We start from the raw sequence: 14,006 nt of genomic DNA on the forward strand, positions 1-14,006 counted from the left end.
CTTTTCAAACACTATTTTTCCACATTTTTGGGAGCTTTTGTTATGGTCCGATGAAACCAAGCTTGAATCTTTTGGCCATTAATTTCAAATGGCATGTTTGGAGCAAACACAACCCAATACCTACAGCGAAGCATGGTGGCGGCAACGTCATGCTTTGGGGGTGTTTTTCTTTAACTGGAACTGGAGCCGTAGTTAGGGTGGGTGGAATTATGAAAAGTTCAAAATAGCAGCCAGTGATAGCTCAGCAACTTCAGGCTTCTGTTCGAAAGCAAAAATAAATAAATAAATACATTTAAAACAGCCTACTAGAACACATGAGTTAATCAAGAGAACTTTAAATGGTAGCAGCTGTGTGGTTACTCCCATGAATTTGAATATGATTGATTTATTCTGAACACACATCCAAGTTACTGTATATGTATATGGACACACATTTTTTTTCAGTTGTTTATTTTTTACTTTTCCTCATGAAATAAAAAAAATGAATCGAGTTGAGCAGGTTATAGGTTAGATTAATGGTGGAAAAGGTTTTGAAATGATTTATCTTGGTCTAATTTTTCTATAGCACAAAAACCTGGCATTTGAGCGGGGGGGGGGGTGTAGACTTTTCATTGCTTGGTTTTCACAGCCGAACCAAATTTCCAGCGAATGTTACTGTTTGTCTTGTTTTTTAAATCCATGTAAAGAGAAGTTACCTACCAACATGACAGGTGAACCCTGGGGCAGCGCATATCAAACGGAATAAATGACAGAGGAATCGTGGAGAATTCCTTCTTCCTTTTGTGTCCTCATTTACAGAACACTCTGTGCAGGTAACTTTTAAGTAAACACATACAATAAATGAATTATGTGACATTACCAACCTAAGCTTTATGTATACGTGTACAAGCTAAATAATCCTCTTCTTCTTTTTAGTTTGACACAATACAGTAATATTGAGGAGTGTTTCACCGTTCCAAAAATGAACCAGTTCAGTTCATGGTTCATAATTAAAATTTTGAACTAAGTTTACTGTTCCAAAAATTAACTAGGTGACGAGCTATTACCCTCAAAATAATGTCATTTACTTTCCTCATTATTGCCAACCATACTGTCCACACTAGTAGCCAGCTGCAGCTTTCGCGCTACAACCTCAAAAACAAGAGGAAAAACTTGTTGCTTGAATGTTCTTTTTTAAAATGAGGAATTTAAACAAAAACAGGACTTTTGTCTTTAATGTGCAAACAAACAACAAGCAACACTGTATGAAAAGACAACGACAAGTAGTGTACACTCTTTGTTCTCACTTTTGGCCACTTTTGGCCTACTAGCAGGAACAAAAACCTTAGTAATAGGGCTGCGACTAACGATGATTTTATTAATTAATTATTAATATTTTTTATATTATATAATTATTAATATGTTTTATATTGTATTATTATGTATTTCTTTACTCTTGGAAATTGTGATGAATATTTAAAATTCCAATTCAAAATGAAACAGGTGATCAATTGAGAGCTGAATCGATATTGAATCGGTGAGGACAATTTTGCAATACGTCGATTAATCGATGTTTTTATCCACCCCTAATAGTATGCCAAAGTTGACTTACTGGTATGCAGAAATGTCAGTAGTGGAAGGCATTAGTGGCAAAAAAAACCCACGTTGATAGCAGGGCTGCAACTAACGATGATTTTGTTATATATTTTAATTGATTAATCTGTCAGTCATTTTTTCGATTAATAGACGAATTGGATAAAAACATTTTTCAATTTCCATACGTTTATGAAAAAATAGGACATTATTTAAAATTGACAGTGCAGAAAATGTACAAACATAAATTGATTATGATTCCGTTAATAGTTTTGCCACTAACATGGCAGAAAATTGGCAAACATTTTGAACAGTGTTTTCCAAAGTAAAAGCATGTTTGTAAATGTCTTATTTGATTAAACACAGAAAGTAATCTGAAATCTGACAACATTGACTGTTGAGAGGCTGAAATTCTGAGGATTAAGACAATTTTAATTTAAACAATGTCTCTAAATGATTAATCGATTATCAAAATAGTTATCGAGTAATTCGGAAATCAATTTGTTGTCGACTAATCAATTAATTGTTGCACCTCTCGTTGCTAATAGATAGATGTTCTCCTAGTGCGGCCGAGTTGTTCTTCTGGTGGGGTGAATTGTTTGAGTGAGGACAAAGAGTGTACTAGTGGATGGACCCTAAGATGAATATCGAGGATATCTAATAAAGGCTCAAATGGCTTTCCATAGATTGTGTAGCCGATGACGTCAAGCTTGCATTGACGGAGTGTATCTGATTATTAAATTGGTTATTTACTGAGTCTTCTACTCAATGACCATACAAACACACTTTCATAGTTATTATTGCAAGGAATGAAAAATACCCCACATTTGCCATTCCTATTCCGCCGTTGACTCACCTGTCTGCCAACTCGGTTGTTATGAAGCCTCATCCTGGCGTGGATGTCCCTGTAGGTCTCACGGGCATCCAGGAAGTCCCGTGAGAATTTTTCTCCGAATTCCACGTCGGGACTGCAGCCGCCCCACTCCCAGGAGTCTTGAGGTCCCGGCAGCTCGGCGGGGAAGTGCTCCATGACGCCGTGTACCATCCCCTTTCCCCGGTGGATGGCCTCCAGTTGCAAGCGGTGCAGTTTGATGCGAAAGGCCTCCTCGTCGCCACGCCGCTTCTCGTCGCAGCTGCAGGCCTTCAGTTTGCCCATGGAGCAGGCGTTGGCCACCGCGTGCACGACGCCCGCTGCCGCGATGGCATAGGCGAAGGCGCTCTCGCGGAAACCTGTGAGATGCGAGCGCAGAAACAAATGTTGTTTAATCCACTTCAGTTTTATTGCGCCAAATCACAACAGAAGTGGTCTCGAGGCCCTTTGCACATGGAGCCGGTCAAAAACCACACTCCTCACTTAATTAAAAGACCAACTGAACCCTACGTGAGCAAGCAAGGAAAAACTCCCTCTTGGGAGAAACTTCAAGCAGACCCGAGAGTCAGTGTGGGCGGCCGTCTGCTTCGACCGGTTGGGTTAGAGAGTAGAAACGGAGAGAGAGAGAAAGAGAGAGAGAGAGAGAGTAATAGGGAGATCACAACTGAGAGACAAGAACATGCAGTACTACAACTGTCTTGCAGTCCAACTAGGAACCGCGCTAAAATGGAGAACGACTAACAAGTCAGTGAGGGAAAATGTAGATCCATAGGAAACTGGTACAGTAGGTGACTGCACATGAAACACGGAACAATGGCTCACAGAATTGTGAGAAAAATGACCAAAAATGGCATAGCTGTCCATCAAAATCCAACACTCTGATACGGTGCTGTTTGCAGCCTAATATTAATGTAAGAGCCCGGAAAATGCAATGTCATTCACCCAATGTCAGATGGGATACAGTATATGGAGGACCAAGAGTGCCAAAATGTAATAAATACATCACTAAATAAATAGATAAATTGATTTCAGTAGGTATTTAATTATTTTAATTTGTATTTATTATTTATTTAGGTATTTATTTAATTTTTGTCACTCCTGTTCCCCTGTGCATCATGAAATAATTTGTCATAAATGTTGAAATATTAAATATTGGCATCATAAATAAATATTGAAATAATTAAATACATTGTGAAATAATTCCATATTTTGGCACAAATTCCATCCATCCATCCATTTTCTTTATCCTCACTTGGGTCACGGGCTGCCACAAATGTATGTATTTATTTATTTAGTTATTTATTTAATGATGTATGTATTTATTTAATTTTGGTACTCTTGGTTCTCCATACACGCCATCTGACATTGGGCAAATGACAGTGCACACCCTGGACTGGTCGTCAGCTATTTTCCGGGCTCATATACAGCATTAATGTTATGCTGCAAACAGCAATGTATCCAAGTGTCGTACATTGATGGACAGTTGCGTCATTTTTTTGGTCATTTTTCTCACACTTCTGTGACCTATTGTTCCATGTTATTATTGCTCCAATGACTTTTTGCTCAGCAGAAAGTTAGCTCCAGTGTGCGACAGGCTTAAGAAACACAATCAGGAGGAGTTTCTGGCCATTGATTCCTTTCCTTTACTGCGTATCGTGTGGAGGCTTATGGGTAAACTGGAGCCTAATCCCAGCTAATTTAGGATCCAGCCCAGGACTGACAATTTAGGCAGACAACTGTTCTCACTCACATTTACAAGCCAAGGGAATTTCAAGTCATTATACTAACATGTATTGGACTGAGAGAGGAAGTCGGGGTATCTAGAGAAAACCCACACAAGCGCAGGGAACAAACTTGCTCCAGAAAGGCTTGAGTCTCCACTGATTCAAACGCAGAAACGTCTTGCTAAAAAGGGCTGAACACTCAACAAACTTGACTCTGGAACAGTTGAGACACTGGCGATGGTTTCCTTCGCAAAAAATCCTCAATGTTTAAGAAGAAGATTTCACTTTTCTCAATGGTACAAAGCGATAGGACGACTTCCAATTTACGCAGCTATCAATTAGCACGTTTACCTCACAGTTCAAGGTTCGAATCTCGACCTTTGTTCTCCCCGTGCTTGCGTGGGTTTTCTCCAGGTAGGACGGTTTCCTCTCACGTTCCAAAAATGTGTGATGACCAGTGAACATTTCGTTTCCCATACAGTGATGCCTTTAGATACGAATTTCATTTGTTGCGTGACCACTGTTGTAGCTCACTCATATTTCAAAATCATCATTTCGCATCGAAATGAATGAAAATGCCATTAATCCATTGCAGTCTCCCAAATAAATTATAGAATATTTTGTAGTCTATTTTTTTAAGAGAACATAGCACTCTATAATATTGTGCTTTACAAAAACAAAATAAAAAAAGATACAGTAATGACATAAATAGAATTTTAAAAAATGAAACAGTTTTTGTCACACTTTGCATCAAATGAATGGCCATCGTGCTGCTGCCCGCCTTGGCCACCTGCGGACAGTATAAGACAGACATATACTTTACATGGGCGTCTGTATAGTATAGGCATCTCAGCGGGTCCTACCTCCTCGCAGAGGATCAAGAATATATGACTTTAAGTACTGTTACATTTAAAGACTACAAGGTTGCTGCACCATTTCTGTTCAAAAATCAGTTCCTTTGAGGGTTATATATGGGGTTCCCATTATGTGTTAGCATTAGCATTAATCTGGTGGAATAAAGGCTAAAGTACCATATATGTGGTTGTTTGAAATAAACAAGGTGTAAATGTATTGTTTAGCTTGGCAGTAAACTTCAACTAGTAGTGCGATTAAACAGTTTGAAGCCTCTTTTTTTTTTTTTTTTTAAGAATTCTTCACTCTTTGCCAAAGTGCTGCTTATTGTGCAGCACTTTGACCATTCCAGGCAGTACCCTGCCTCTTGCCCGTATTCAGGATGATAACATGTTGCCGCTCCATACGCATTACACACAGAAAGCTTATAGAGATTATAAGCAAATGACTCGCATCCAAAACAAATCAACCTTCTCCTGTGTGACTAAGGATGCACAGATGATTTGATTTGCCCATTCAGTCTGAAATCAACGCACACACACGCAAAAACAGGGAAACATCTGGGACACCAGCAATTAAGTGTTGCTTTGTCTCTGAAGAACAACTGAGCTTGAACAGAACTCCACCACTCCCATCAGAGGACGCGCAGAAGAAACGCACATTGTTCCCAGACAAGACGGTGACTCTGTCTGAGTATCCTTTTCATTATATGCAGGACATTCAGTCACCTGCCAGCTGTGTACATGTGCTCTTATGCGGTCCATTTTAACGTCCTGATGGGTCTTTGACACACAATGGATGCGTTAATAGTTATTTTTTTATTTTTTTTTTACACTTCCCATCATCAATCAATTCCTTGACAAGATATATTCTTTATCTTTACTAAGATCCACTGGACCTTTATCCAACCTGTAACTCTACAGTGGCTTATTATTTCTGTTTGCCGGAATGATGTGACTAAGAGTTTATTTGATGTTTTTCTCATCATCAGTTACAAATGTCAGATTACACAAAAATTAAAGAATGTTTTTCACATAATTTAGTCGACGGGCAGCGCATGGACTAAAGAGGAACTCAGTGAATTCCGGTCAATATTTGAGAATGTTCATTTTCACGTTGCCGTTACGTTTCACTTTCAGTGGCGCTAGTGGTGCAGATCTATCAAATGGAACTATGTTGACAAAAAAGAAAAACAACTTTGTGTGTAGCAGTTGGGCCATAATGTTGTTGTTGTTTTTAATCAAAAATCTTGCTTTTCTAGTTTTTTTTTTTTTTTTTTTTTTAAAGTTGTATTTAATTCAAGGTTGTGTAGCAAGGTTGGTTCTGTTTCCACAAAGTGAATGTGTGAAAATTAGTCTGGATGGTTGTTTGCCCTGTGATTAACTGGTGACCAATCCATGACATTGTTTGCTTTTTGCCCAAAACTCAGCTGGAACCTATCTCTGATCTGGAATGGATACATTCAAATTGATGTGATTGTCTAATTTAAAAAAAGAGAAAACAATAGCTTTAAAAATAACAGTTTCCATCCATCCATCCATTTTATATACAGCATGTCCTTTTCAGGGTCATGGGTAGCTGGAGCCTATATTAAAAGGTTTATTCCTAAATTATTAGAGTTTTTTAATTTAAGAAAAAAACCCACAAAATGTTTACTTATTTAAAAAAAAAAAAAAAGGAAGGAGGAAAATGTGTTTGGCAGCCCATTATTGGCCGGTACAAGTATCTGTTGGTGATCTGGGGTCGCCATGGTAGTGATGTTGTTGTTCTTATTACATGCCAGGGTATCATCAGAAGGATTATAGTTTTTGAAGTTATTTTTTTCAAAAGAAATAGCATCATGTAGCTCTTTTAGAAAATGTGGCTCGTGTAGAAAACTATCTAACAGTAATTGCCTTATCTTCGGGAATTGTTATGCAGTGGTGTTTATGACACTGGACGGCGTTATGCTAACTGGTAATTATTTTTATCATGAGCTAAATGCACAAATGTGATGCAATGAGCAACATACATAAATTGTGCGAGAACAAGGTAGCATGTATATTAAAAAGGTTTCACGACAACTTGTCATGTTAAGGTAAAAAAAAAAAAAAGAAAGACGTGTTAATTGAATAAACTTTTAAGCTTTTGCAATACAGTATTTGACAAATTGTTTTATTCACTGACTCTCACTGTATACACACACACACACTCCACCTCATGAGATTTGGATAGCACTTAGGCTCTGCCAGATACATAGAAACCCTGTTTTAGGTCTTTCCCTGCATCGAGCCGGGCTCTCTGTAATGCAGGTCCCCAGAAGACGGGGAACAAATCAATCTAACAAATAATTCACCGGCTGCGGCATGCCCGGCTGAACTGATGGCAGAGGAAGTGGCAAAATGAATTAAAGATTCAAGGGAAACTGTCACTTTGTGTTACAGAAACCAACGGAACTGGTTTACGCTTTTGCCGCCGAGAGTTGGGAAAGTGCTGAGAGCAAATTCACGAGCACTTGCACTGGCGAGGGAAGTAAAAGCATTAGAAGCAGCGCAGCCTGCGGGAAGACGGTAACAGGAAAAGTAAGAGAATGAGAGGTATTCCCCTATTTCTGTCTCTTCATGTCTTGCCTCTTGAGGCTGCTTTTCATGCAAGATAAAGACCACTGAATATGGGCTTGTAAATTTTCTGAAACCCTTCAAGAGAGCAATACGTAAAAAAAGATGTGAGGCCTTCTGGTCTTGTAAAACGACACAAATGGTTCGACGAAGCACGCGTACACAGATGTGGGCGATACTGTCAGTTGGGCTTTTGGCGGGTTAAGGTGAATCGTAACTGTTTCCAATACATAAAATTCATCTAAAATTCTTTGTTAAGAGCAGCTTCACAAATAATTTAATCAGTGGCGATGATCTCGCGCCAGGACTGTAAATCTGTCTCTTTTACAGTAGCAAACAGTAGTTGTGGCTGCATGCGATACTGGTTGTGGCCTGTTAACTTAAGCCACTTTGTAGCTTTTGTGAAGCAGAGTAAGTCAACATGTATCATATGAATCATCAGTTTCAAAGGGGTTGTTTATGTCAGCGGTTTGGAGTTTTCGGCACCTGAGGCAAGGCAATGATTTCTACCAACAAGCAACCGTCTCTTCTAATCATGACAAACAAGTTTTAAATTAGATCCTGGTGAGGGAAAGTAGGATTATAGGTGAGCCTTCTATGGTGTTTCATGGAGGCTGATAGCATTACTATTTTGTTCTTTGAAAAGAAGAGCACATTCAGCTTGAAATAGTGGTATCATATCAACTCCATAATTTGTTGGTGATCCAAAGTGTGTCCAGCAATATTTGATCAGAAGATAAGCGGTACAGAAAATGGAGGGAGCGTCGAAGGAACTCATACAAAAACAGTATATCAAGTTTTAATGGCACTATTTTCCAGTTTCATTATCAAACCCAAATAAAAAGAAATTCTTGGTGCAACGCAATTTTCCACTTCATTTATTTATACATATCGTTAGCCTAATAGTGTAATTGCACAAGTAATTTCTAATTGTCACAATATCAATGCAAAAACACAATGTGTTTGCTAAAAAATGTTTTTTTTCTTTTCTTTCTTAATTCCAGTGTATATTCTTGGTGATCCAGGTTTGGGGTAGTTCACAAAGGTTGATTCGAGGCAATTGGACTCTTCTTGTTTGTTAGATTTGTTACGAATTAGTTTTTTGAAAACATTCAAACATGACCAAGGCAACTATGCTATTAGGCTAACGGTATATTTAAAGGGGACATATTTTGCCAACCCAACTTTATGTAGTATTTGGGATGTGATATTGTCTCTATGGTGCCTCAGTAAACGTGAAATATGAATGAAAATCTACTACAATCTACAAAACTACTTAAAGAGGCTGCTGTGAAAGCCTGGAAACCCATCATAAAAGAAGAATGCAAAATCTTGGTGATATCAAAAGGTGACAGGTGTGATGTAGTTGGTGCAAGCAAGTCTTAATTGCTTTATTCAATTTTTAATCTGTTTCAATAATTTTGCTTACAAACTTGTGAATTCAAACAAAAAAGTGATATTGTTGTTATTGAAGTTGTGTATCACATTCGGATGTAAATACCTGGAAATATAAGCTGAACTGTCGATTGTTCATATTACTCTTTATATGTCAAACGTTTTCAGTCTATAGCAAAAAAATAAATAAAATAAAGGAATTGGCCTTATTGTCCCAATACTTTTAGAGAGGCGAGAATATGCCATCATTTCAACACAGTAAGGGCTTGGTTTACGAAAGGTTTGCGCATGTGCAAACCAGTGTGGAAGCTGATCTACTACCCTGGATTGCTTCTGCCAAAGTGGTTAAAATATATCACAATTTATCATGCGCGTTTCTACCTAAAGGCGCAAAATTCAGAGAGGGATAGATGTAAATAGATTGATTTAGCGGGGTTTAAATACCGCGTCTGAAAGGCAGGTGTAAAACCGCACCGCTGGGCGTAACCATGACTGTGGTTATCGTGGCAATGAGGAGGTGTGGGTGAAATGAGACAACGGGGAGATTGGCTCTTTTCCGTTTGTGTAAATATTTTTGAAATGCCAGAAACAAAAATGAACGAGACATTGTCTATTCATCAGTGCAATTTTGGAGCTTCTGAATTATCTAATGGCAGACTTGGAGCAAGTCACAAGAAAGAGTCATGCCATATCACCCATGACAAAACTCTGCATTTCCTGCCATCTGTGTCATTTCAGCAAACTGTCAAAATTGGTGCTGGCCTCTCCCAGAGAAGTTTTTTTTTTTTTCGGGTGTGCTCTCCCAAGTTTTAAACACAGTGTTATACAGGATGGGGCAGAGCTAGCCAATGAGTTAAATCAAACAAAACATGGATTTTAGGCGGTGGCAGGCTTCCCCATCATTATCGTAGCGATAGATTGCACTCACTTGTTTCCCCTTCAGATAGGGAGTCTGTGTACCGCAGTCATAACAAACCTTGTGGTTGATGCTTCCAATTTTATCACTTCAAACTTCATTTTGCGCTTGCGGTGCTCTCCAAAATTTTTCACTTGTTGCCAATGGCGCCGCAATCTTCTTTGATCACGTGTAACACTCCCAGCAACAGCACACGCAATCTCTTAGTGTGAACACGCAATTTATTGCCCGCTTTTTTGTATATTAGTAAAGCAGTCCCTCAGTGTCTATTTGTCATAACATGCTCAGGAAATAGATGTTTTCCTACAAATTTACAACAATTTGCATACCTTATGAACGCCTAGTGAGAGCACGTTTATGTTATCCAATGTGCTTTGATAATTTTTTTGACAAATTTTAATCAACAACTAGTTTTTGCCACCTCCATAGCACTGAATCAGCACTCATCAATATCACCAGCAACCTCCTCGTGGCAGCTGACTGTGGCTTACTCACCATTCTCATCCTCCTTGATCGGAGTGCAGCATTTGATACCATTTCCCACACCATCCTCCTGAACAGACTCCACCGCATTGGCATTACACACGCACACACCCCTCCAGTGGTTCAGTTCTTATCTGTCCAGCTACACACAGTTTGAAATTGAAATCTTTCAAATCCCATCCATACCCCATTTCTTCTGGTGTCCCTCAGGGGTCTGTCTTTGGCCCCCTCCTCTTTATCACCTACATCTGGCCTCTTGGCAATTTTTCCATAAATTCAACTTAGACTTTCACTGTTACATGGACGACAACCAGCTCTACCTCTCCACCAAACCCATCACTACTCTTCCTCCCTCCTCCCTGACTGACTGCTTCTCTGAACTCAAACACTGGTTCACATCCAACTTTCTATGACTCAACAGTAATAAAATTGAAATCCTACTCATAAGTATCAAGTCCATGCTAGCCAAAATTGACAGTTTTTCCATCACACTTGATAATTCCTCTGTTTTCCCCTCCCCACACTGCTGCTGTCCCTGTTCGTAGCCTCATCACTTTCCGCCTGTATTATTGTACCTCTCTCCTGTTTGGTCTCCCCCACAAGTTGCTAAGAAAAAACTACAGCTTCGCCAGAACTCTGCGGCCCATATTCTCACAAAGACCCCCTCAACTCATCACATCACTCCAGCCCTGCAACAACTCCACTAGCTCCCTGGCCAATACTCCATCCATTATAAAATACTGATCTGCACCTTCAAGGCCATCAATAACCTTAACCCACCATATCTTGCTGACCTCCTTCACATTATCATACCCTCCCACTCTCTCAGATCTTGCCCTCCATCCACCTCAATCTCCCTTCTGCCCATCTGTCCAACATCGAGGACAGAGTCTTCAGCCGCTCTGTCTTTGGAATTCACTACCATCTGACCAGCGAAACACGGATTCATTAACCCTCTTCAAATCCAAACTCAACAAATACGTATTCCAGATTGCCTATTCACTTTAACATTTCTTATACCATTTGCCATTTTAATTTATGTTTTATGTTTTGTTATTTGTATTGTCCATCCATCCATTCTCTATACAGCTTATCCTGGTTAGGGTCACAGGGCGCTGGAGCCTATCCTAGCTGACTTCGGGCGAAAGGCGGACTACACCCTGAACTGGTCGCCAGTCAGTCACAGGGCAAAGATAGACACGGACAACCATTCGCACTCACATTCACACCATCACTAAGTGGGATCTGAACATACTCTGCCCGCACCGAAGTCAGGCGAGTGTACCACTACACCATCAGTGACTATTTTTATTGTATTTCCTTTAACTATGTTTGTACTGTGACCTTGAATGGCTTGAAAGGCACCAATAAATAATATTTTTATTCTTATTATTACTAAAAACAAGCAATTATAGATAAATGTCAGCTATAAAACTCGAATCATGTTACAGACAGTCCAATATTTATTTCTGTAAAAATGTGTTTAATAAGAATAAAAGCCTTTCTTGTCAGTGTCATTTAAAAGGTAACCCATGATGCAAAAATTCATCCTTGAGCACCACTGTCCTCCTTTTGTTCTTTTTTTTTTTTTTTTGGTGAACCTGCCCTGTTCAGCTGCAAGTCCATGCAGAATGGTGGATCTGTATGCCTTTTGTGTTGGAACAGTTTTTCTGTGTAACAGGGGAGTTTGAAATACTTCTGCTTATTTTTTTATTATCCTGATGTTTGTTGAAGATGCAGCCGGACAGAAAAGGGTTTTAGGGGGCAGACAGAGGGACAGAGTGGACAAGAGGAATAGAGGTGCGAAGCACAGCAGAAGGATAGTTAGACAGTCTAGATATTTGACCACAAGTAACGTTACAATAGTCAAATTGTGTTCTTATTTGTGGATGTGAATTGTGGGGGGGGGGCATGCAATAGCTAACCAATAGAACAAGATGAGAGAGGGCAGAAAAGGGTAGGACAGGATGTGGGAAATGAGCAAGGCAGTGCCACTGATGAGTGGTGAGGTGGGATGCTTTTATAGTGTCTAAACACCTGTAAGAACCTGTGAGTTGATATCTTAATAAAACGTTCAATGTTATTGTTAGTTGTCCCAGCATAAGCAATGCAAGCCTATAGCGTGTCTATGGAAGCTATTAGTGAATGAATACCACATCACATGCATGTTAGTCAACTGTTGTACTGTTGTCTTCCTTGTTTGATGAAGTTCACTCCAACTCAAAGAGCACACAAAATGCCCTGCTCATCAATCCTGGTGCCCCAAAGAACCAGATGCCCTTTCCAGTCAGTAACTTGGATTGAGTCTATGTGAAGATCCTCTTTCATCCTTTGTAGCTAACATGTGAAGCTTGGAAGACTTCAAACGATGCCTGAGGAAACTGATCTGCACCAAGTTTGGTAATCTGCAGGTGACCAACTTTTGAACTCTACTCATCTTTTGTCTGAACCACTGACAGGACAGTAGTGTCGGCTGGGTGGTTCCAAAGTAGGAAGAAGTCAGCGGAGGTAACCATGTGTATAATTTAGTCTTGTGTGCTCCCAGTCAAAAACAAGAGAAAACATGATCTCCTTTGACTGTGGCAAAATTGACTACACTAACATACAGTACGTTCATTCACGCGTGTCATTGTGGCAGCTTATGTCCTCGAGCTTCCCATTTTGAGGTATTCTATCAATGTGAAGTTGAGTGTGAAACCACAACCTGTTTGAACATCAAACCTTAGATTGGTGCCCCCATACTTTCCCCCCTGCATGTGTCTTTTAAAATTTGATGTAACCTTTACATGCAACATGTTGCTTCACATAATGTATTTTTAATGGAAGCGATGCAAGCATGGCAAGAGAAATACATTAAAAGACCACACGTTTCAGTTTTTAGGAATATTTTATTTTAACTAATTCTCTTTCCTAGAATCCAACCGTGTACTGTTACCGACAAATATTTTTGTCATGTATATTTTTCAACAGGTATGCATGAAAGAGTGCCTCAGAAGAAAGTTAGAAGTCAGACTGGTGAAAGAAATCAGTGTACTCTTTCTTACGGTAGGTTTACTGTTTATATTGTCACAGAACACAATATTCTGTAGGTCCTAAAAGATCAGTCAAAGTGCTTTAAAAACGATTGGCATTAAGTTAATAAGTCTGACCTCTTTTGAAGACGATGCTGTCGTAAGGAATTTTGTTCCTCGTCTCCAGGCTGGAGCAGTTCCAACGGTGCCCTCGGAACTGGTGCTGGCACTCGTGGATGGCGATCTGGATTCCCTGGATGGCTGAGGCCGTCACGTCGGGGTTGCGCATGCACACCTCCAGCTGGCGCCGGGTCAACCCCGGTAGAGTCAGGCACACCGTGTTGGCGTTCAGGATCGGGTCGATGTTGGGGAGCTTCAGGCCCAGAATTTCATTGGAGTCTACCCTGCATAGGGAACAAAGGTTCATGTGACAAGTTCGCACTCTCCCACAGTCCTACTGTGAAGGGCATCCAGTGAAGATGCGTCCCTTCAACTTTTGTCGGGCATGGAACCCTAGTTTACGCTTTTATTGGGAAGGGATCCATATTTGGTCATTTACAAGGTCTGCACATGCCTCCCTGTAGA

The 14,006-nt window shown here is 39.8% G+C and overlaps 1 protein-coding gene across 1 annotated transcript in view; it reads right to left on the bottom strand.

Annotated features, from left to right (window-relative positions):
- The window catches only part of wnt10a (wingless-type MMTV integration site family, member 10a), a 37,570-nt gene that overhangs the window by 20,347 nt on the left and 3,217 nt on the right, over positions 1-14,006 (bottom strand). The window contains exons 2-3 of the mRNA XM_061692331.1: positions 13,560-13,825; positions 2,429-2,802 (exon numbers count right to left, since the gene is read on the bottom strand). Coding sequence (XP_061548315.1) covers positions 2,429-2,802; positions 13,560-13,825 — 640 coding nt within the window. The remainder of the gene's footprint in view (positions 1-2,428; positions 2,803-13,559; positions 13,826-14,006) is intronic.

This window comes from Phycodurus eques, chromosome 12, assembly GCF_024500275.1.
Source record: "Phycodurus eques isolate BA_2022a chromosome 12, UOR_Pequ_1.1, whole genome shotgun sequence".
Lineage (NCBI taxonomy): Eukaryota > Metazoa > Chordata > Actinopteri > Syngnathiformes > Syngnathidae > Phycodurus > Phycodurus eques.